The 21,961-nt window shown below is 41.4% G+C and overlaps 2 protein-coding genes and 1 long non-coding RNA gene across 6 annotated transcripts in view; 2 read left to right on the top strand and 1 right to left on the bottom strand.

Moving 5' to 3' along the window:
* Positions 1–266: 266 nt before the first annotated feature.
* cox11 (cytochrome c oxidase assembly homolog 11 (yeast)) lies at positions 267–10,378 on the top strand. 4 transcript variants are annotated; one of them, XM_029698982.1, is made up of 6 exons: positions 289–378; positions 680–687; positions 4,389–4,785; positions 5,155–5,310; positions 5,757–5,882; positions 9,839–10,378. In XM_029698982.1, exons 3-6 carry the CDS (start codon positions 4,453–4,455, stop codon positions 10,037–10,039), a joined length of 816 nt encoding a protein of 271 aa, XP_029554842.1. In that variant the 5' UTR covers positions 289–378; positions 680–687; positions 4,389–4,452; the 3' UTR covers positions 10,040–10,378. The 4 variants fall into 4 exon arrangements, with proteins under 4 accessions (XP_029554841.1, XP_029554842.1, XP_029554844.1 ...); XM_029698981.1 differs by lacking the exon at positions 680–687 and having other exon boundaries at positions 267–378; XM_029698984.1 differs by lacking the exon at positions 680–687 and having other exon boundaries at positions 359–419.
* Positions 10,379–10,840: 462 nt separating this feature from the next.
* On the bottom strand, positions 10,841–11,770 carry LOC115153493 (uncharacterized). The gene is made up of 3 exons (XR_003867700.1): positions 11,468–11,770; positions 11,098–11,246; positions 10,841–10,926 (listed from the first exon to the last, which is right to left on the bottom strand). It is a non-coding gene; the product is annotated as an uncharacterized LOC115153493 (long non-coding RNA).
* A 7,099-nt stretch (positions 11,771–18,869) lies between these two features.
* Positions 18,870–21,961, top strand: part of rab40b (RAB40B, member RAS oncogene family) — a 53,150-nt gene continuing 50,058 nt past the window's right edge. The window contains exon 1 of the mRNA XM_029698980.1: positions 18,870–19,693. Coding sequence (XP_029554840.1) covers positions 19,552–19,693 — 142 coding nt within the window. The 5' untranslated portion in view covers positions 18,870–19,551. The remainder of the gene's footprint in view (positions 19,694–21,961) is intronic.

The raw sequence follows: 21,961 nt of genomic DNA, 5'->3' as shown, positions 1-21,961 counted from the left end.
ATGTGGTGGCAGCTGCAGAGAAGTACTTGGGTGTACAAGATTATACTGCTGAAGAGTTACAAGATGTTTTGAACAGGATCAGATGGGGCCAAAGTAGTTAGTTGGTAAGGCAATTCTTTTTGTATTTGTATTTTTTTCACAAACTGTAATGAATTCATACTGTACTACAGATTAGTAGGCTGATACACAGCCAATACAGTAGGTGGCGGTATGCACCTAAAATATTTGAAGAAAAAAAAGAGCTGACGGAGAAATAGCACTGCCCGGAACCTATGATTATGATCCTCGTATCAAGGGGGGACGTTAAACCGCTGGACCATGCTTTTCTTATGTTTTGTAATGTACAATCCAAGGGTGTGTGGCAGCTGAATTTACTTGGTGAGTTATTAACTTTGGGCAGTATCAACGCGACCTTGGCGGTATGAGCAGTTACAATTTATATGTAGTTTGTAGCTACCAAAGCAATTTACCCGTAGCTAGCTACATTAGCCTGCGCATGTTTACTAATGAATAATTGTTTCCTATGGAATTTTTCTAAACGAACAGTAGTTAGCTAGTATATTGTCTTGTGTAGCTAAATTAGCGAGATAATATTAAGGGTTTTCTCAACGCTCTATCACATCGGCAGTATTGAGAATATTCTGGCCAACCATGTCTCTCTGTCCCTTTTTTTTCACAGCTCAATGGGTAACGTTAATTTTACTCTACTGTTATGTCTTGTTAGCTAGCAGATTGTGACCGGCCAGTGATGCTCCATTACCCTTACATGATAAGTACCGTTTGGCGTAGTTCAGAATTTTCGACCAACCTTAACTTTGGGATAACTTCGTTCTCGATTCGGCCAAACACGTATCTTCTAACATGTATTTCCGTTTCCAGTTGCAGGTTTTTCGTTTGAATTTAGAAAATGCTTCGTTTATTAAATATGTACTATACAGAAATCGCTCAGCCATTTCCTGGTTGTTAAAATTTGAATAGTACCCCTAATTTCAGTTTGTGACAACAAGAAAGTACTGTATAGTGTAGGGAATCATTTTACCATCTAAACCGCTGTGAAATGTATTTTCCATAACCAAAAATGCAGTGGCGTAAAGTACTTAAGTAAAAATACTTTAAAATACTACTTAAGTCGTTTTTTGAGGGGGTATCTGTACTTTACTTTACTATTTATATTTTTGACAACTTTTACTTTACTACATTCATAAAGAAAATGATGTACTTTTTACTCCATACATTTTCCCTGACACCCACAAGTACTTGTTACATTTTGAATGCTTAGCAGGACAGGAAAATTGTCTAATTCGCGCAGGTTACTTTTACTTGAGTCATTTTCTTTTTTTAAGCTATCTTTTACGGCAAAATGTTTGTATTTTCAGCTCTTTGAAGCTGGTGTACCAAACAAAGTAAAACGCACAAAAACAAAAGTTACGAATGGGAAGTATAGAAGTAATGCACATAGAACAGATATACAGCTTCTTAGACTTGCTTTCAATGAGAATGACAGATCTATAATGCACATTTGTATGTGAATATGGCTGGGTCGTCCAAAAACGTACACATTGCAGCTTTAAAGAAATCAATGTTTTGCTCCATGAACTAATCCAACCTTGTGTTCCACCATCTTGTCTATTTTAACTCTTCTCTCATTGATCGAGACAGTTGTCATGACATGCGGCACTTTGGTGACCCACCTGTCTCAATCATTGGACTAGTTTTAGTGGTGAATGCAACAGACTGTTGATGACACAGGGGGTTGTTGGTACCTTAATTGGGGAGAACGGGCTTGTGGTAATGACTGGAAATACATCAAACACAGCTATTCCATTTGCTCCATTCCAGCCATTATTGAGCTGTTCTCCCCTCAGCAGCCTCCTGTGGTTGATGAAAGTCGAGGAGTGAAGTCGGGGGAGGTGTATCTGCAACAGCCGAAAGTCAGACACTGATGTGGTTTTCCAACCGCAGTGCAACATGACAGTGTTTATAAAAGTTGTTCTCTCCAACCCCCATATCACACACTCACAAACTGAAAATGTGTGTCTATTGTACATAAATTGATGAGAGCATTATATTACATTCATTTGTACATATCCACTGTATACATGAATTGCGGCAGAGTTGGTTCCTGTTTGTCACTGGTCATGTTCGCATCAAAAACACCTTAATGATTGATTGACAATTGAGCCTCCCACAATGCAGGTGATGAATGCAACACACTTTAAAAGGCCGACTTGACAAAACTGAAAAGCTTGAACGCCCAATGAAAGAAGATATAAATAGCTTCAATATACATTTATAAATAGGCAAGATGGCAGCGTACACATTATTGGATTACTTCATGGAGCAAAAAAACAAACATTTATTTTAATAACTGAGCATTTTCTAAATTCAAACAAACCACCTGCAACTGGACACTGACATTTTAGAAGATATTTTTGGGGCGAGTCGAGAACGAAGATAGTATCGCCAACTTAAGCTTTGTGGAAAATTCTGTGCTACGCCAAACAGTACTTATCCTGTAAGGGCTAATGGAGCATCACATTAGCTAGCAGATTGCAACAGGCTAATGTCTTACTAGCTAGCGAAGGGTTTTGCTTCCTTGCTTTACCAAATATGTTTGATAAAGTCAGGTTTTATCTGTGTTTTTACCAGTGACAGGTTATTGTAGTGCAGTGAACCGGCATTAGCTACAGTTGAAGTCAGAAGTTTACATACACCTTAGCCAAATACATTTAAACTCAGTTTTTCACAATTCCTGACATTTAATCCTTGTAAAAATTCCCTGTCTTAGGTCAGTTAGGATCACCACTTTATTTTAAGAATGTGAAATGTCAGAATAATAGTAGAGAGAATGATTTATTTCAGCTTTCATTTCTTTCATCACATTCCCAGTGGGTCAGAAGTTTACATGCACTCAATTAGTATTTGGTAGCATTGCCTATAAATTGTTCAACTTGGGTCAAATGTTTCGGGTAGCCTTCCACACGCTTCCCACAATAAGTTGGGTGACTTTTGGCCCATTCCTCCTGACAGAGCTGGTGTAACTGAGTCAGGTTTGTAGGCCTCCTTGCTCGCACATGCTTTTTCAATTGAGGTCAGGGCTTTGTGATGGCCACTCCAATACCTTGACTTTGTTGTCCTTAAGTCATTTTTCCACAACTTTGGAAGTATGCTTGGAGTCATTGTCCATTTGGAAGACCCATTTGCGACCAAGCTTTAACTTCCTGACTGATGTTTTGATGTTGCTTCAGTATATCCACATAATTTTCCTCCCTCATGATGCCATCTATTTTGTGAAGTGCACCAGTCCCTCCTGCAGCAAAGCACCCCCACAACATGATGCTGCCACCCCTGTGCTTCACGGTTGGGATGGTGTTCTTCGGCTTGCAAGCCTCCACCTTTTTCCTCCAAACATAACGATGGTCATTATGGCCAAACAGTTCTATTTTTGTTTCATCAGACCAGAAGACATTTCTCCATGTGCAGTTGCAAACCGTAGTCTGGCTTTTTTATGGCGGTTTTGGAGCAGTGGCTTCTTCCTTGTTGAGCGGCCTTTCAGGCTATGTCGATGTAGGACTCGTTTTACTGTGGATATAGATACTTTTGTACCTGTTTCCTCCAGCATCTTCACAAGGTCCTTTGCTGCTGTTCTGGGATTGATTTGCACTTTTCGCACCAAAGCACGTACATCTCTAGGAGACAGAACGTGTCTCCTTCCTGAGCGGTATGACAGCTGTGTGGTCCCATGGTGTTTATACTTGCATGCTATTGTTTGTAGAGATGAACGTGGTACCTTCAGGCATTTGGAAATTCCTCCCAAAGATGAACCAGACTTGTGGAGGTCTACAATTTTTTTCCCTGAGGTCTTGGCTGGTTTCTTTTGATTTTCCCATGATGTCAAGCAGAGGTACTGAGTTTGAAGTTAGGCCTTGAAATACATCCACAGGTACACCTCCAATTGACTCAAATTATGTCAATTAGCCTATCAGAAGCTTATAAAGCCATGACATTTTATGGAATTTTCCAAGCTGTTTAAAGGTACAGTCAACTTAGTGTATGTAAACTTCTGACCCACTGGAATTGTGATACTGTGAATTATAAGTGAAATAATCTTTCTATAAACATGTCATGCACAAAGTAGATGTACTAACCGACTTGCCAAAACTATAGTTTAACAAGAAATGTGTGGTGTGGTTGAAAAACAACTTTTAATGACTCTAACCTAAGTGTAACCTTCCGACTTCAACTGTAGCTAGACTGGTTGTTATGCCTTAACACTGCTGAAGTGGTGCTGTCAGTTTAGTCAAATCTATCCCTGAACCTATCAGTAATCAACATGAAGGTTTAGTTAGTTCCGAAACATTCACACATTTTAATGTTTTCACACCCAGGTGAACCCAGATAGGAGCAGCATCTGACTCGACTGAAGCTTGAACTTATAAACCCACTGCAGTCATGCTACTCCCCATCCTTGTCCGTGAGTCCCTATGCTGCTCAAAGAACTCTGTTTTACTGACATCCTCAAACATACAGACCTGTATCAGGGGTCTTCAGGGCAAGGGAGCCAGGGGCCTCCACAGCTACGCCCAGTGGTTCCTCTGTAGGAGGGTCCCCTCACGCCTCAACACCCAAATACGGGGGGTCAAGAGTCGGAAGAGCCAGACCAAGCAGCAGGAGGATGAGTGGAGGAAGAGGAACAAGACGGTGCTGACGTATATCACTGCTGCAGGGGTGGGGATGATCGGCATGTCCTACGCTGCTGTACCCCTCTACAGACTCTACTGCCAGGTAGGAACAGAATCATATATTTAGAGTGTATGGACATTAAGGTTTCTGCATTATGTATTTACATGACACTGTAATTCAAAATGGCATCCATGTTAAACTATATGGTAGGAGAGCAGAGAGAGACCCAGAGAGACATACAATGTTTCATATAGTAGTACTGCCACTTGAAGATTTTTAATGTATTATTTGATATTTTGTTTGTGGAGGTAGATATAGTAGCACATCGCAAATTGTTGGTTTGCTTACAAGTCATTATAGAAGCCTTCATGAAATCTGGAGCTAAGTATTACAAGAAGACCTGAAAATAGTGGGTGAAAGATGGATTTATTAGATAGCTGAGTGTCTCATCTGTTGTGTGTCTGTCTCTAGGCGTCCGGTCTGGGTGGGACGGCGGTGGCAGGTCACGATGCAGAGCAGGTGGAGACAATGACGCCGGTGATGGACCGCATCATCAAGATCACCTTCAACGCTGACACACACGCCAGCATGCAGTGGAACTTCCGGCCGCAGCAGTCCGAGATATACGTAAGACATACTTAAAATAGTGCTCACTCGCTCTCCCTCCACACACACACCCAGTAAGGAGGATACATTAGAAGACTGACATTAAAACCATTACTTTTAGCAGAAAACAAATCCTTATTGTGTGTTACAATAGAGGTGTTTTGTGTGTTTTAGTTATCTTATTATTATTATGTTTTTTGAACAGGGACAATGAACAACAAAACATAACTTTCAGTACACTTGAGGAAAGATATGTTGTACCAGATTTAGCCAACAGCTAATATCCATCAGCAGTCCCCGGGCAGGTGAACATTTAAACAAGAAAAACATTATATATGGACATATAGATACGTTTCCACAATGAAGTCAAGACATTGGTCACGAGTGTGTATGTGTGTGTTGTTACAATAGGTATTTTATTGTGTGTGTTACAATAGAGGTATCTTATTGCGTATGTTGTGTTCCAGGTGGTTCCAGGAGAGACTGCCCTGGCCTTCTACAGAGCCAAGAACCCCACAGACAAACCTGTTATTGGGATCTCCACCTACAACGTAGTGCCCTTTGAGGCTGGACAGTACTTCAACAAGATACAGGTACTAATGAACATGTAGTCCATGTCATTTATTTTATTTAAAAAATATATATATTTATATTTCACCTTTATTTAACCAGGTAGGCTAGTCGAGAACAGGTTCTCATTTACAACTGCGACCTGGCCAAGCTAAAGCAAAGCAGTTCGACACATACAACAACACAGTTACACATGGAATAAACAAACATGCAGTAGAAAAAGTCTATATACAGTGTGTGCAAATGAGGTAAGATAAGGGAGGTAAGGCAATAAATAGGCCATGGTGGCGAAGGAATTACAATATACCAATTAAACACTGGAGTGAACCGATGTGCAGAAGATGAATGTGCAAGTAGAGATACTGGGGTGCAAAGGAGCAAGATAATAAATACAGTATTGGAATGAGGTAGTTGGATGGGCTATGTACAGGTGCAGTGATCTGTGAGCTGCTCTGATAGCTGGTGCTTAAAGCTAGTGAGGGAGATATGAGTCTCCAGCTTCAGTGATTTTTGCAGTTTGTTCCTGTCATTGGCAGCAGAGAACTGGAAGGAAAGGCGGCCAAAGGAGGAATTGGCTTTGGGGGTGACCAGGGAGATATACCTGCTGGAGTGCGTGCTATGGGTGGGTGCTGCTTTGGTGACCAGTGAGCTGAGATAAGGCGAGGCTTTACCTAGCAAAGACTTGTAGATGACCTGGAGCCAGTGGGTTTGGCGACGAGTACGAAGCGATGGCCAGGCAACGAGAGAGTACAGGGCGCAGTGATGGGTAGTATATGGGGCTTTGGTGACAAAACGGATGGCACTGTGATAGACTGCATCCAGTTTGTTGAGTAGAGTGTTGGAGGCTATTTTGTAGATGACATCGCCGAAGTCGAGGATCGGTAGGATGGTCAGTTTTACGAGGGTATGTTTGGCAGCATGAGTGAAGGATACTTTGTTGCCGAAATAGGAAGCCGATTCTAGATTTCATTTTGGATTAGAGATGCTTAATGTGAGTCTGGAAGGAGAGTTTATAGTCTAACCAGACACCTAGGTATTTGTAGTTGTCCACATATTCTAAGTCAGAACCGTCCAGAGTAGTGATGCTGGATGGGCGGGCAGGTGCAGGCAGTGATCGGTTGAAGAGCATGCATTTAGTTTTACTTGCATTTAGGAGCAGTTGGAGGCCACGGAAGGAGAGTTGTATGGCGTTGATGCTCGTCTGGAGGTTAGTTAACACAGTGTCCAAAGAAGGGCCAGAAGTATATAGAATGGTGTCATCTGCGTAGAGGTGGATCAGAGAACCACCAGCAGCAAGAGCGACATCATTGATGTATACAGGGAAGAGAGTCAGCCCGAGAATTGAACCCTGTGGCACACCCATAGAGACTGCCAGAGGTCCGGACAACAGGCCCTCCGATTTGACACACTGAACTCTATCAGAGAAGTAGTTGGTGAACCAGGCGAGGCAGTCATTTGAGAAACCAAGGCTGTTGAGTCTGCCGATAAGAATGTAGTGTAGTGATTGACAGTCGAAAGCCTTGGCCAGGTCAATGAATACGGCTGCACAGTAATGTCTCTTATCGATGGCGGTTATGATATCGTTTAGGACCTTGAGCGTGGCTGAGGTGCACCCGTGACCAGCTCTGAAACCAGATTGCATAGCGGAGAAGGTACGGTGGGATTCGAAATAGTCCGTAATCTGTTTGAACAGGCTAGTAATAGGGTTGCAACAATTTCGGCAGATAATTTTAGAAAGAGAGGGTCCAGATTGTCTAGCCCGGCTGATTTGTAGGGGTCCAGATTTTGCAGCTCTTTCAGAACATCAGCTATGTGGGTGAAGGAGAAATGGGGGACGCTTGGGCGAGTTGCTGTGGGGGGTGCAGGGCAGTTGACCGGGGTAGCCAGGTGGAAAGCATGGCCAGCCGTAGAAAAATGCTTATTACAATTCTCAATTATAGTGGATTTATCGGTGGTGACAATGTTTCCTAGCCTCAGTGCAGTGGGCAGCTGGGAGGAGGTGCTCTTATTCTCCATGGACTTTACAGTGTTCCAGAACTTTTTTGAGTTTGTGCTACAGGATGCAAATTTCTGTTTGAAAAAGCTAGCCTTAGGTTTCTTAACTGCCTGTGTATATTGGTTCCTTACTTCCCTGAAAAGTTTCATATCACGGGGGCTATTCGATGCTAATGCAGTACACCACAGGATGTTTTTGTGCTGGTCAAGGGTAGTCAGTTCTGGAGAGAACCAAGGGCTATATGTGTTCCTGGTTCTACATTTTTTGAATGGGGCATGCTTATTTAAAATGGTGAGGAAGGCACTTTTAAAGAATAACCAGGCATCCTCTACTGATGGGATGAGGTCAATATCCTTCCAGGATACCCGGGCCAGGCTGATTTGAAAGGCCTGCTTGCTGAAGTGTTTTTGGGAGCGTTTGACAGTGATGAGGGGTGGTCGTTTGACCGCGGACCCATTACGGATGCAGGCACTGAGGCAGTGATCGCTGAGATCTTGGTTGAAAACAGCAGAGGTGTATTTGTAGGGCGAGTTGGTTAGGATGATATCTATGAGGGTGCCCGTGTTTATGGATTTGGGGTTGTACCTGGTAGGTTCATTGGTAATTTGTGTGAGATTGAGGGCATCAAGCTTAGATTGTAGGATGGCCGGGGTGTTAAGCATGTCCCAGTTTAGGTCACCTAGCAGCACGAGCTCTGAAGATAGATGGGGGGGCAATCAATTCACATATGCTGTCCAGGGCACAGCTGGGGGCAGAGGGTGGTCTATAGCTAGCGGCAACGGTGAAAGACGTGTTTCTGGAAAGGTGGATTTTTAAAAGTAGAAGTTCGAATTGTTTGGGTACAGACCTGGATAGTAAGACAGAACTCTGCAGGCTGTCTCTGCAGTAGATTGCAACTCCACCCCTTTAGCAGTTCTATCTTGTCGGAAATGTGTACCAAACTGTTGAGGTATTGTGCCAGTCTGTTAAGAGGGATCAAATTCATATGCAGGACCAATGTACAGTATGTGTGTTGAGTTGCCTTATGACATTGTTTGACAGAGTCACTACATTTACATTGTAGTCATTTATCAGATTGTCTTTTCCTGGGCGACTTACAGGAGCAATTGGGCTTAAGTGTCTTGCTCGAGCATATCAACAGATTTTTCACTTAGTCGTCTTGGGGATTCGAACCAGCGACCTTTCGGTTACTGGCCCAATGCTTTTAACCACTAGGCTACTTGCCGCCAGTACTAGGACTATTTGCTCTAAATTACTTATTTGGAGGAAGAAATGTTGATTAAGTAACGTATCTCCTCGCATACTAGTCTGTCATGAAAAATAGTCTGTCAGGCATTGACGAGCCTTGCATTGCCAGACATCACGTAAACGGCTGGGGGCAAAGCCGGACATTGACATGCATATTTATTTAACTAGGCAAGTCAGTTAAGAACAAATTCTTATTTTCAATGACGGCCTAGGAACATTGGGTTAACTGCCTTGTTCAGGGGCAGAACGACAGATTTGTGCCTTGTCAGCTCGGGGATTCAAACTTGCAACCTTTCGGTTACTAGTCCAACGCTCTAACCACTAGGCTATCCTGCCGCCCCATATTGAGGCTGTGTCTGATTTTTACACACTTGTGTTGAGTCATTATCGCCAATGGCAATCAGTGTAGATCAGGCTGGCTGAACTATACGGAATTCACCAAAAGTAAAATTCAAAGCAAGAACAAACTTGCATTTTTTTCTCCATGTGCATCTCTTCATTGATCTTCAGTCTGCAATACTTTTTTGGGGTAAGCACTGCAGCTCACATCAGTGTTGTAGTACTCGAGACAGGTCTCACTTTAGGTGGTCTTGAACACAACACTGGCTCACATACAGCTTCATCTACATTATTTAGTTTGTTGTGGGGACTCCTGACCTAAATTGAACCTCTGATATTTACCTCCATATCGAGTCTCTCTGATGTTTAACATGCGTATCTCTTCTCCCCTCCCAGTGTTTCTGTTTTGAGGAGCAGCGGTTGAACCCTAAAGAGGAAGTGGACATGCCCGTGTTCTTTTACATCGACCCTGAGTTTGACGAGGACCCGCGTATGGCCCGTGTCGACACCATCACCCTCTCATACACCTTCTTCGAGGCCAAGGAGGGACAGAAACTACCCCTCCCAGGATATAGTCCGATTTCCCTACACAGCTGAAGATTGGCCACATACTATTTACTGTTCTCCTCAGAGCTGCTGAGTTAGTCCAATATATACAGGCATTCAATCCATAGATTGGATTTAGTGCTGAGACACATTTCGTCACTACAGGATGTTACAGAAAATGTTAAGGTGTGTGTATTAGACACAGATGATTGCTGTAATATCAGTCATCCATCCCTGAATCAGAGAATGCAAAGATAATATACGAAAATGATAATGTACAGAGAAGGGGTTATGTAAAAATGTTGTCCATGTGATGAATAGTTAACTTATCAAGTGTCTTTAAGACTGCACAGTGTTCTTCAATCAAATAAATTATGATTTGAGCTTTGAGGACTAATCACTGTTCTATTCCCCCCCCCATTTAAGGGTCAATTTATCCCTCTGAACTTTGTAAATGCCTTGTGTGTTTGTATTGCTGCAATTTCACCACTAGAGGTCATCACTAATCATGGAAGCGTATACCTGCCGAATGATACGTCAATATCATGTTTGCCATTTATTTTCCCATTTACCTGCTCTTAATCGGTGACAATTCAAAGACAAATGTGTTGTTCTCTGAGAACTTTCATCTGAGAATATCCCCACAATCTCTAAAGTTTTCCTTTTCAATTTCTACCATGGTTGTGCTTATTCTTTCTTTTAGAAACATTTCATTTTGGGCCTGTCCATATAACAATTTACATTTGTAAAGTGCTTTTCATCATACAGGAATAATCGGTATATAAAATAGTAAAAAAAAAAAAAAAAAACCCTTGGGGTACCAGTCAAGTTTGGACACCTACTCATTCAATAGTTTTTTTTTTTATTTTTTACACCAGCTTGATGATCCTAAACTCCTCCTGTGTTTTGATCTCTGTAGCCACCTATGATTTTCAACCCTGGATGAGAAACAAGAGAGAAGTAAGGGTAACACTTTACACTACCGGTCAAAAGTTTTAGAACACCTACTCATTCAAGGGTTTTTCTTTATTTTTACTATTTTCTACATTGTAGAATAATAGTGAAGACATCAAAACTATGAAATAACACATATGGAATCATGTACTAACCAAAAAAGTGTTAAACTCAATTTAAACAGCACCTCCAGCCTTTCACTGATCTCTTCAAGTTCGCTGGAGAGATCGACCATCTGCTTCTCAACCTTAGCCCTGGCATCATGCTCAGCCTCAATTTCCTCCTCCAGTTCCTCAATACGGGCCTAGAACAGGGGGCAGGAGCAGGGGGGATGAATACTACAATACAGTAAAAAGCACCATCTTTACAATGTTAAGAAGCATAAGCAAGAAGCACCATCTTTCAAGCCACTGAGCCATCAGAAGCCACCAGGAAAAATGTGTGCTACCTGAACAAATGTCAGTTTTTTTCAGGAAATTATTCAGGTGTGCTTTCCTGTACTTGAGTTTAGATCTCGTAATGTACCTGGAGTTCCTTGATCTCTTTCTGGAGCTGAGCTCCCAGAGACTGCTCATCCTCAATCTTGCTGTGGCCTTGGTCAGAATGTTGGCTTTGTCCTTCTCTCCTTGCCAGTCGTCCAGTGTCTGCTTGTGGGACTCTTGGAAGGCTTTCTTCTCCTTGGTCAGCTTGGCAGCACTGTCAGGTGTTTGGAACAATATACTTTTCAAACACAACCAATTTCCACAGTTGGCTCTTCGGTATTTTTGTAGATATTACCCATTTTATACATAGAAATTGACAATGTAGGTCTTTAACCAAACACAGACCTCCTTTGGGATTGCACATTAGAAAATCACCAGCAGACGGAGTCAAATACATTTTGGTGGTGCTCATAACATTTATCATAACTTTGATATACTTGTAGAGTATATTGTTCCAAACAACAGCTAAATCAAGAAGGGTACTTTTGAGATATTAACATTTGTAATGTTTAATACATTAATGTGATTTTTTTTATTTCAGAATGTTGACATACTCCATATTTGAGAGCAAACTATAAGGAGTATAATGACAGCAAAAGTTGGCTGTATCATGTATGGTTTACAGATCATAAGGTCTTACATGGGGGTGTGGAAAGGGGTCTAAAATGTCCACTTTCATCATGATTAAAAATAGTTTGTGATTCAAATGTAAAAAGCATGTCAAACATCCTTCCTCCCAATTAAGTTACTATGTCAGAACTGCCAGAACAATCTGACATACCAAAAATATTTTTGACCTAAGCTGGTGTGGAATTGCTTAATAATAAGGCTGGGCAGATCTGGTTCCACCTCAGAGTATGGTTGTGGATAGCTGGAGGAGACCTGCTGGAGGAGACCTGCGGGAGGAGACCTGCTGGAGGAGACCTGCTGAAAGGATATGCAAATCTAATTTTATTGCCCACATACACATGGTTAGCAGATGTTAATGCAAGTGTAGCGAAATGCTTGTGCTTCTAGTTCTGGCCGTGCAGTAATATATAACAAGTAATCTAACAATTTCACAACAACTACCTTATACACACAAGTGTAAATGAATGAATAAGAATGTGTACATATAAATATATGGCCGAACTGCATAGGCAAGATGCAGTAGATGGTATAGAGTACAGTATATACATATGAGATGAGTAATGTAGGGTATGTAAACATTATATAAAGTGACATTGTTTAAAGCGACTAGTGATACATTTATTACATCCAATTTTTAATTATTAAAGTGGCTAGAGATTTGAGTCAGTATGTTGGCAGCAGCCATTCAATGTTGGTGATGGCTGTTTAACAGTCTGATGGCCTTGAGATAGAAGCTTTTTTCAGTCTCTCGGTCCCAGTTTTGATGCACCTGTACTGACCTCGCCTTCTGGATGACAGCGGGGTGAACAGGCAGTGGCTCGGGTGGTTGTTGTCCTTGATGATCTTTTTGGCCTTCCTGTGACATCCGGTGGTGTAGGTGTCCTGGAGGGCAGGCAGTGTGCCCCCGGTGATGCGTTGTGCAGACCTCACTACCCTCTGGAGAGCCTTACAGTTGTGAGCGGAGCAGTTGCCGTACCAGGCGGTGATACAGCCCGACAGGATGCTCTCGATTGTGCATCTGTAAAAGTTTGTGATTGTTTTTGGTGACAAGACAAATTTCTTCAGCCTCCTGAGGTTGAAGAGGCGCTGTTGATGTGTACGCCGAGGAACTTAAAACTTTCCACCTTCTCCACTACTGTCCCGTTGATGTGGATAGGGGGGTGCTCCCTCTGCTGTTTCCTGAAGTCCACGATTATCTCCTTTGTTTTGTTGACGTTGAGTGTGAGGTTATTTTCCTGACACCACACACTAGTTGTGCAACCTCTGACTAACTATTGCATGGGGCATATTTCTAGTCTAGCAATAGATACTGTTGTTTTGGCTGTATGGCATCATTGAATGAGATTGCCAATAGTTAGCTAAGATATATCAGTTAGCTAACAATTTACAGTAACAGCAGTTCATTTTTAAGTCAATACACTATCATTGTTGGGCTTAAAAGGTGACAGGCAAAGGTATACAACAGCTAATCACATCATAAAATGATTTGCAATAATATTGTGGTCAGAGTAGATTTTGTATTCTAGATATAACACTAAGAGAGGCATAGCCACCTAATTACTAGGCATTTTGAAAAGGTTCAAAAGGATCTGATTTAGTAGGGTGTCCAATAAAGAACGCATATTTTGGCCAATGCGTAACATAATATGTTAATTGTGTAGATACTCCTCTAATAAAACAAATGGTCCAAATCGTATGTTTCTATCATCATGCATTCAAACATGATTGGAGTTATTTACCCGTGTGGGGATGGCCAAGATTAGGGTGACGAAATCAATGGATCACCATTGAACTCGTCATATTCCTTCTTGAATCCGGAGGACATAAAACAATATAGGGGTAAAATAGATATCGATTTTGAGACATGACTTGTAGTATTTTCATATTTGACTATACGCTTTTCACGTTATACATTTGATCTAGCTATTCCAGTCATGAAAAAATCCGGTGCCGGGATTTTGAAGTAATTTTCACTTTTCACTTGTGCTGCACAGTGAGACCAAAGGTACAGTATTTATAACTAACCCAAGATAGCTCATCTGTGTCGTTTACAGTTGGAGCAAATTAATGAAGCATAGTGGGCAGAACAAGCAAGGAGGTGGGCAAAGCCAAGCAAGAGCTAGCAAGATCCCATTGGCGTATTTTAGCATGTATTTGCATATTTCCGTTAGGGAACGCCTGCTCTGTGAAAGTCAATTCGATCTTGCGCTGCTTCTAAACTATGCACTTTTTTACTTTGGTAAAGCGTCAAGTCTATAAAACTTAGTGCAATGTGTTCGTAAGATATTTTAGTTTTGGGAACATAAAATGTGATCAGATGTTTCATCGATGAGAAATTAGCAGAACGTAAACCCAGTTTCATCCTCTCTCACTACCATATTTGGTGGTGAGAAAACGTTCTAAACGGATGCTTCAGCTTTATAGCCCTGTGATGTGTCTTTGTTACCCTTTCTGTCTGTGGTGAGACCCTTCGGTTGGCCAATCTGATTTATGCTACAGAAGAAGCTACTTAGCTAGCTATCAAACACATTTGGGTTAGTTAACATTCGCTAGCTAGCTAACCAGTGAAATTTAGCAGAAAGGGTCTAGTTATATGGTAGCATTTAGCTAACCAGGATTACCATAGCTGTATAATTTTCATGTGGTAGTTAGCCACGTTTTGGTTAGTTAGTTAGCTGCCTGTAGCTAGCTAGCAAGCTAACTATTGTTTACTTATTGGAAAACTATAGCTAGATATTTCTGTTAAGTTTATTAGCTAGCCAACTAACTAGCTAATATTAATTTGACATGTGTTGTGTCATCCAATAATTTCTTAACTCAAAATTTAAGCTAGCTAGTATTGGCTGTTTTGAACTGCAGCCTAATCACATTGGGAATTAATTGGCTATAACTAGTCTTTCTTTTTGCCTAGTAATGATGTCATTCTTGCGTTCTATGGTCAGAAAATGACATCTTCACCAAAAAGTAGAAAAGCCTAAATTAGCATTATTAAGTGTTATATTTTTATGGAGACATTTGCCTGTTACCTAGAAATTGAGAAATCGTACCTTGGCACTGTATAAGCGTTTAACCCCACTTACATGTGAACATTGACATGTCAAGTTGTTTTTTGGTTTACATGCAACAAAAAAAACTACATTTATCCCCTATCTTGTTTTTTGCATATAAACCAAAAAACAACTTGATATTTCAATTTTCACATGTGGGTGGGGTTAAATGTGGGATGCCTGTCATTGGCCAAATACACAGCCAACACTTCCGGTCCCTCCAAAATAGCAGTTCACCTTTTTAATTCTATTAATCTACTATCTATTAATTAATCTATTAATGCCAAGATCAGGTGATATTTCTCCATTTCTATTTTAGATTTAAGCAAACATCTGGAGAAATTAACGCATATTAATCAATCACAGACCAATATTGTGGAGAGATTGGCTACAGATGGGAGTTTGGACTGTGTCTGATTTGTTTAAAGATTGTTAAATGATGGATCTGAATAACTTGAAGGATAAGACCAGCTCGACCAACCATTTTAGAATCATTCCGATTGTATAGGCAGTCAAGTCGGAGATAGAACAACTACATTTAAACAGGATTTGAACAATTTATAAAGGATTTCCATTCCAAAAACCACCTGCTATTGAGGGTGTATAAATTCTTAAAACAAAAAAAACAAGGGGACTACATCTTCCCTTAAAGTGATGCTACAGAGGTTTTATATAATTTTTGCCAGTAGTTTGGAAAATAGCCCTCACGAGCCAAAACTGGTCCCCGAAAATGGTGTACAATTGTGTACTACATCATCCAGTTCGTATGACATGTAACGCCCTGCAAAAAAAATGTAAATCCTGAAATTCTTATGTTACAAATTCGAGTTAGTACAATACGTTACGAATGTGTAAGTGCTTAAGATCCCATTCAATTTCCTTAAGGGAAAAATGGGGTAAATATTTGAAGATTAATGTACAAGAAATTGAATGGGAAAAACAATTTTAGGAAGGGCAGAGTCCAAAACACAAATGGTTTAGTATAATATAATGAATAGATCTTACTGGACTCCCTCTAAAATGCACCGACAGCAAATGTTGGAGATGTAAATCAGATGACGCTGGCCTTGTTCATATCACCATTGGCCTCATAGTGAAATCCCTGAGCCATGTTTGGACTCACCTTGTGCTGTGCTCACTTGAACAGGAAGGTGGCGCGGCAGTCCATCGTGGGCAAATTTTGCCATCAAAGTCTGGTATTCTCTGGATTTATGAACAGTGAAAAAAAACAAGGTTGAATGATGACTTTAGTGATCTTTAGGTCGGACCTCTAGAAAGAGGCCCGAGTTCCCAACTTGGAATTCCGAGTTGGATGACCTTTAAAAACATATTTTCCCCGTCAGAGCTAGTTTTTTCAGAGTTCCTTGTCTTGAACTCACTGAAGTCTGAGATTTCCCAGTTCCAAGTTTCCAGTTGTTTTGAAAGCGGCAGAAGTCATGCTGGGTTGACAGCATGGCCAATGTTGAATGTTTATCCTTTTAAGCTTGGAAAAGAGACCCTTAAACCCAGACTTGGACCACACATCCACTCCACTGAATAGCAGGCTAGTGATTACTATACTTGCAGTTAGCCACTGATTCCTTCCAAACCACACATTGTTGAATTTGTTATTTCCAACTTGTTGTGTAATGTTTATATCCAATGGCCAATTAGCACCGATACGTTTTAACTATAATTTCTCTACATATAACAAGGATTGAAAAGTATTTGTCAGTAGATTGTCGACTTGATTCATGATGATGACTGCTAGCTAAGATTTTGAAAGTATGATGTCCAATCAAAGCTACTGTAGCTATCACGTGATTTGACATCATTTTATATCTGTGGCCAATGACCTTGAGCCTTCTTGGATGGGCACTTCTAATGTAACTCTATGGCAGCACCCAAGGGGCTTGAATTTTTGAGCTCTCCCCGTAGATTTTGCGGTAACGTAGTGTCCCCATAAGTGACAGAACACTGAGCCAATCACGGCGCAACTAGAGAACATTACCAACCCCTCCGCTCCGTATTTTCTGCTGGCTGCCCCACCACCACAGAAAGCACTGAGCTAGAATGAAACACCTGCATTTTGGAGCAGCCTTACTCAAGAAAGCAAAAAAGAGACCATGTTTGTATGCAGCTTTATTAAGTCAATTATATACATATTTTTTTACATTGTTTGCAAACTGATATGGGACACGTATTAATGCCAAAATAACATGCAAAACAGGCCCCCCAAAAAATGAAGGGTCGCCACAGGACTTACCATAACAAAGGGGTTGAATACTTATTGACTCAAGATATTTCAGCTTTAAATGTTGTATTAATGTAGAAAATGTTATACAAACAAAATTCCACTTTGACATTATGGGGTATTGTGTGTAGATCAGTGACACAAAATCTCAATGTTATAAATTCAGACTGTAACACAACAAAATGTGGAGAAAGTCATGGGGTGTGAATACATTCTGTATTACATTCTGTAAGGCACTGTATATGAAAAACAAAAACGTACACGTATCCATCCGAACTTTGCATCTAGAATGTTGCAAATGTATTATGTGTACTACCGACAATTCACCAACCGAGGGCAGTAGATTAACCGTAATCATTGCTGGTAGACGCACTCAAAAACTGTGGCGCACTAATGAACTCGGGTAGTGGACGATATTATCTGATGTAATATGAGCAAAGAAAAAAATTACCACTCAAATAAAAGCAATGAACAGAACATTTAAGAAATTCTGTCAAATTTAAGTCGCATCTTATTTTCTTTAAATTATCTAAATTGCACTATATATTCAGTAAAATAGGCTACCAGCAATGTTTTATTATCATGTACATTATGTCCCATACCATTGATGTTGTAGGCTAATAACGAATTTGTAATTAGGGTACAAAATATGTCCATGTCCGTATTCATTCCTCGAATCCATCCAGTCTGGTGCCTGGTGTGCAATTACGCAATGGCCACAGTGGAGTTGGAACTGGCGCCAGAAGGCAGCTCCTCTCTTATTGTTACATAACCCATCTGATCAACAGACCCGCGGCATCCATCCACTACACTGTGTAAACAATATTGTACTGCTGCGCAATGCAATGTTTACTCACTGATGAATGTAGGCTACACTGCAGTCTCGTTTTGTTTTAGAATACCTCCATCATTGTATGATAGCCTATTTACAGGACAAGAGCAGCGTAATATGTTGTATTCCTATTGAGCAGTAGATGACATGTAAACAGCCCATCAGTAATAATGGTGCAGTTGTATTGTTCTTGAATCATGTGCTGTATGGGCTATGTAGCCTATTGTCTCATACTGTTGTTCTTAGGGAAAACATAATCCATTAAATTAGGTAATACTATTATTGATCACGTTTTAATCCGATTTTTCATTATAATTCCCTTATCAAAATGATTGTAACTGTTTTTCTCGGTTATGTGCTGTTGTTTTGGAGCGTGGCTGACTGCGCCATTGTAGTCTGAATAGTATAGCCTAATGTCCCTAAATCCTCCGAGGTGTTCTGCGCTACGTCAGAAATCAGAAATCGTGCCCAGCCAAAACAACAACAAACACACACCGAGCCATGCTGTCCGTTGCCAAGCCAGCGGCTGCTGCGGACATCTGCAAACACTGACCCGGAATCAGTTCAAACAGCCATCATCCTATCCCTTCCTATCGGATTAAAATCACTAACACTGATCTCAAATCAGTGGTGGGGTGGATTCCAGCCCAAACCGCACAAAGCTTGGCTACCGTTGGTAGCCACACCCCTCTATTGAATCAAATGGGTACGCCTGTATGGGGATTTTGACAGACGTTTGCAGCGACGAGCCTACTACCGACTCAAGACTGCCCTAGCAACCCGGTGGATGAGCCAACCATAACCGTGTAAAACTCGAGACTCTGCCGCTACTGGGGACAGGAAACGACAGAGATCAGAGAGAGCTGCGGAACAGTGTGGCTGGCGGTACAATACAGCGTTATAACAAGTCAAACGTCTGGTACTTTCAAGGCACGGTAGCGGGAATGGAGGATTTGTGGAATGACGATTTGAACACTGGAACAGGTTCGGTGTGAGCGGCAAGCTTTGATGTTACAGCGGAACACACTGTAGATGTAGGCTAATTTGTATAATTGTTTATGTTACATTGTGTTGTCACTTTCGTTGGCAAAATTGACACTTGTAGCTTTCATTCAAATTCCTATTTTAGGAGACTTCAAATCTGTGTTTGATGCATTTATTCTAAATGGATACATTGTGAGTTCCCAGATATGAATTATGACTGATAATATAAGGCTATCCACTGGATGAACTGTCAAAGAACACCACATTCAACTTGACTCTCTTTGCTACTTGAATTCGTGCGTCACACAGCTCAAATCTTGAGTTGGAAGAGAAATAGAAGTGATTGAACAGTCTTGTACAAGTTGTTCCATGATGGAACATAATCATTCTTCACCGCGAGGATGAACCACAGAACCAGCCCCGCCAAGGCTTACGATTTTCTGCTTAAGTTTCTCCTGGTGGGGGACAGCGATGTGGGAAAGGGGGAGATACTGGCGAGCCTCCAGGACGGAGCCAGCGAGTCTCCGTATGGCTACAACATGGGTGAGTGTCCAGTATACAACGGCAGCCAGAACTATAAACAAACAAATGACATATTTTCATTTCAAACATTTCTTTCTAGAAAATATTGAAGATTACATGTTATGATCACCAGGACTCGATAATATAGGACTTTTTCAATGTTTTTATTGCGCAACAAACAAGTGGCCACACACAGTTCGTTTTCTGCACAGCTTGTTCTGGATGGTCCGGGTCATCAGAGCCCCGAACAGCGCAGTGGTCGTCATGCTTTAGCTAGCCATTGCACATTCTTTAGGTTTAAAGGGTTATATTTAAGATTAGTGGACCAATACCAAGACTGGACATGTCATCTTGGACATCTGAGAGTAAGTCTGCGTCCCAAATGGCACCCGATAGTGCACTACTTCTGACCAGTGCCCTATTTAGGGAATATGGTGCCTTTAGGACCATATTGTGGATGATCATCTTGAGTGACAGGACATATGGGCTTAGATGTCACCCACCAGTGTCAGAGCTTGACAGTCACCTCTTCTCTAGGAAAAAAAATCATAAGTGTTTTATTACTGGGGATATTAAGGTAATGGCATGTCTCAGGGTGGACACATTGGCAGTCAGGATCTCTAGTCTCAATCAAGTGTTAACACCTCATGGTTCCCCTTATCCAACTGTTGGTGGAGAAACAAGTTTTTGAGTGTCCAGAAATAAAACGCATAAATTCTTCCGACCGGCATGGAAGAGGCTAGAGTCTTCAGAGGTGTAAGGATAATTATGCGTTTGAAATTAGGGTATTTGGTGCAGTTCCACTTAAAAGGAGTGTAATAAAAGATTAGCCATATGTACCACAACATATACAAAAGCATGTGGACACCGCTTCAAATTAGTGGATTCGCCTATTTCAGCCACACCCGTTGTTGACAGGGGTATAAAATTGAGCACACCGCCATGCAATCTCCATAGACAAACATTGGCAGCAGAATGGCCCATACCGAAGAGCTCAGAAACGTTCAATGTGGCAACGTTATGAGGCCACCTTCCCAACAAGTCAGTTTGTCACATTTCTGCCCTGCTAGAGCTGCCCCGTTCAACTGTAAGTGCTGTTATTTTGAAGTAGAAACGTCTAGGAGCAACAATGGCTCAGCCGCAAAGTGGTAGCCCACACAAGCTCACAGAACGGGACCGCCGAGTGCTGAAGCGCATAGAGCGTAAATCTGCCCTCGATTGCAACACTTACTACAGAGTTCCAAACTGCCTCTGGAAGCAACATCAGCACAAGAACTGTTCGTCAGGAGTTTCATGAAATAGGTTTACATTGCCGAGCTACCGCACACAGGCTGGAGCGGTGTAAAGCTCGCCGCCATTGGATTCTGGAGCAGTGGAAATGCGTTCTCTGGAGTGATGAATCACTCTTCACCATCTGGCAATCCGACGGACTAATCTGGGTTTGGCGGATGCCAGGAGAACGCTACCTGCCCCAATGCATAGGGCCAACTGTAAAGTTTGGTGGAGGAGGAATAATTTGTCTGGGGCTGTTTTTCATGGTTTGGGCTAGGCTCCGTATTTCCAGTGAAGGGAAATCGCTACAACATACAATGACATTCTAGACGATTCTGTGCTTCCAACTGGGGAAGGCCTTTTCCTGTTTCAGCATGACAATGCCCCCGTGCACAAAGCGAGGTCCATACATAAATGGTTTGTCGAAATCGGTGTGGAAGAACCTGACTGGCCTGCACCTTTACCTCAACCCCATCGAACACCTTTGGGATGAATTGGAACGCTGACTGAGAGCCAGGCTTAATCGCCCAACATCAGTGCCCGACCTCACTAATGTTCTTGTGGCTGATTGAAAGCAAGTCCCCACAGCAATGTTCCAACATCTAGTGGAAAGCCTTCCAAGAAGAGTGGAGGTTGTTATAGCAGCAAAGGGGGGACCAACTCCATATTAATGGCCATGAATTTGGAATGAGATGTTCGACAAGTAGATGTCCACATACTTTTGGTCATGTAGCTGTCTCACCACCAGTTGCTTTTCACCACAATGCGTAACTTTAGTAGGACACCCTAAAGGTGGTAGGTACAGTGCCTTCAGAAAGTATTCATACCCTTTGACTTATTCCACATTTTGTTGTGTTACAACCTGAATTCAAAATTGATTAAATATTTTTTTAAATCTCACCAATCTAAACACAATACCCTATAATGACAAATTGAAAACATGTTTTTAGAACTGTTTGCAAATGTATTGAAAATGAAATACAAAAATATCTCATTTACATTCACACCCCTGAGTCA

This window comes from Salmo trutta, chromosome 18, assembly GCF_901001165.1.
Source record: "Salmo trutta chromosome 18, fSalTru1.1, whole genome shotgun sequence".
Taxonomy (NCBI): domain Eukaryota; kingdom Metazoa; phylum Chordata; class Actinopteri; order Salmoniformes; family Salmonidae; genus Salmo; species Salmo trutta.
The sequence above is the reverse complement of the archived record's forward strand: the minus strand, read 5'-3'. Positions and strand labels throughout refer to the sequence as shown.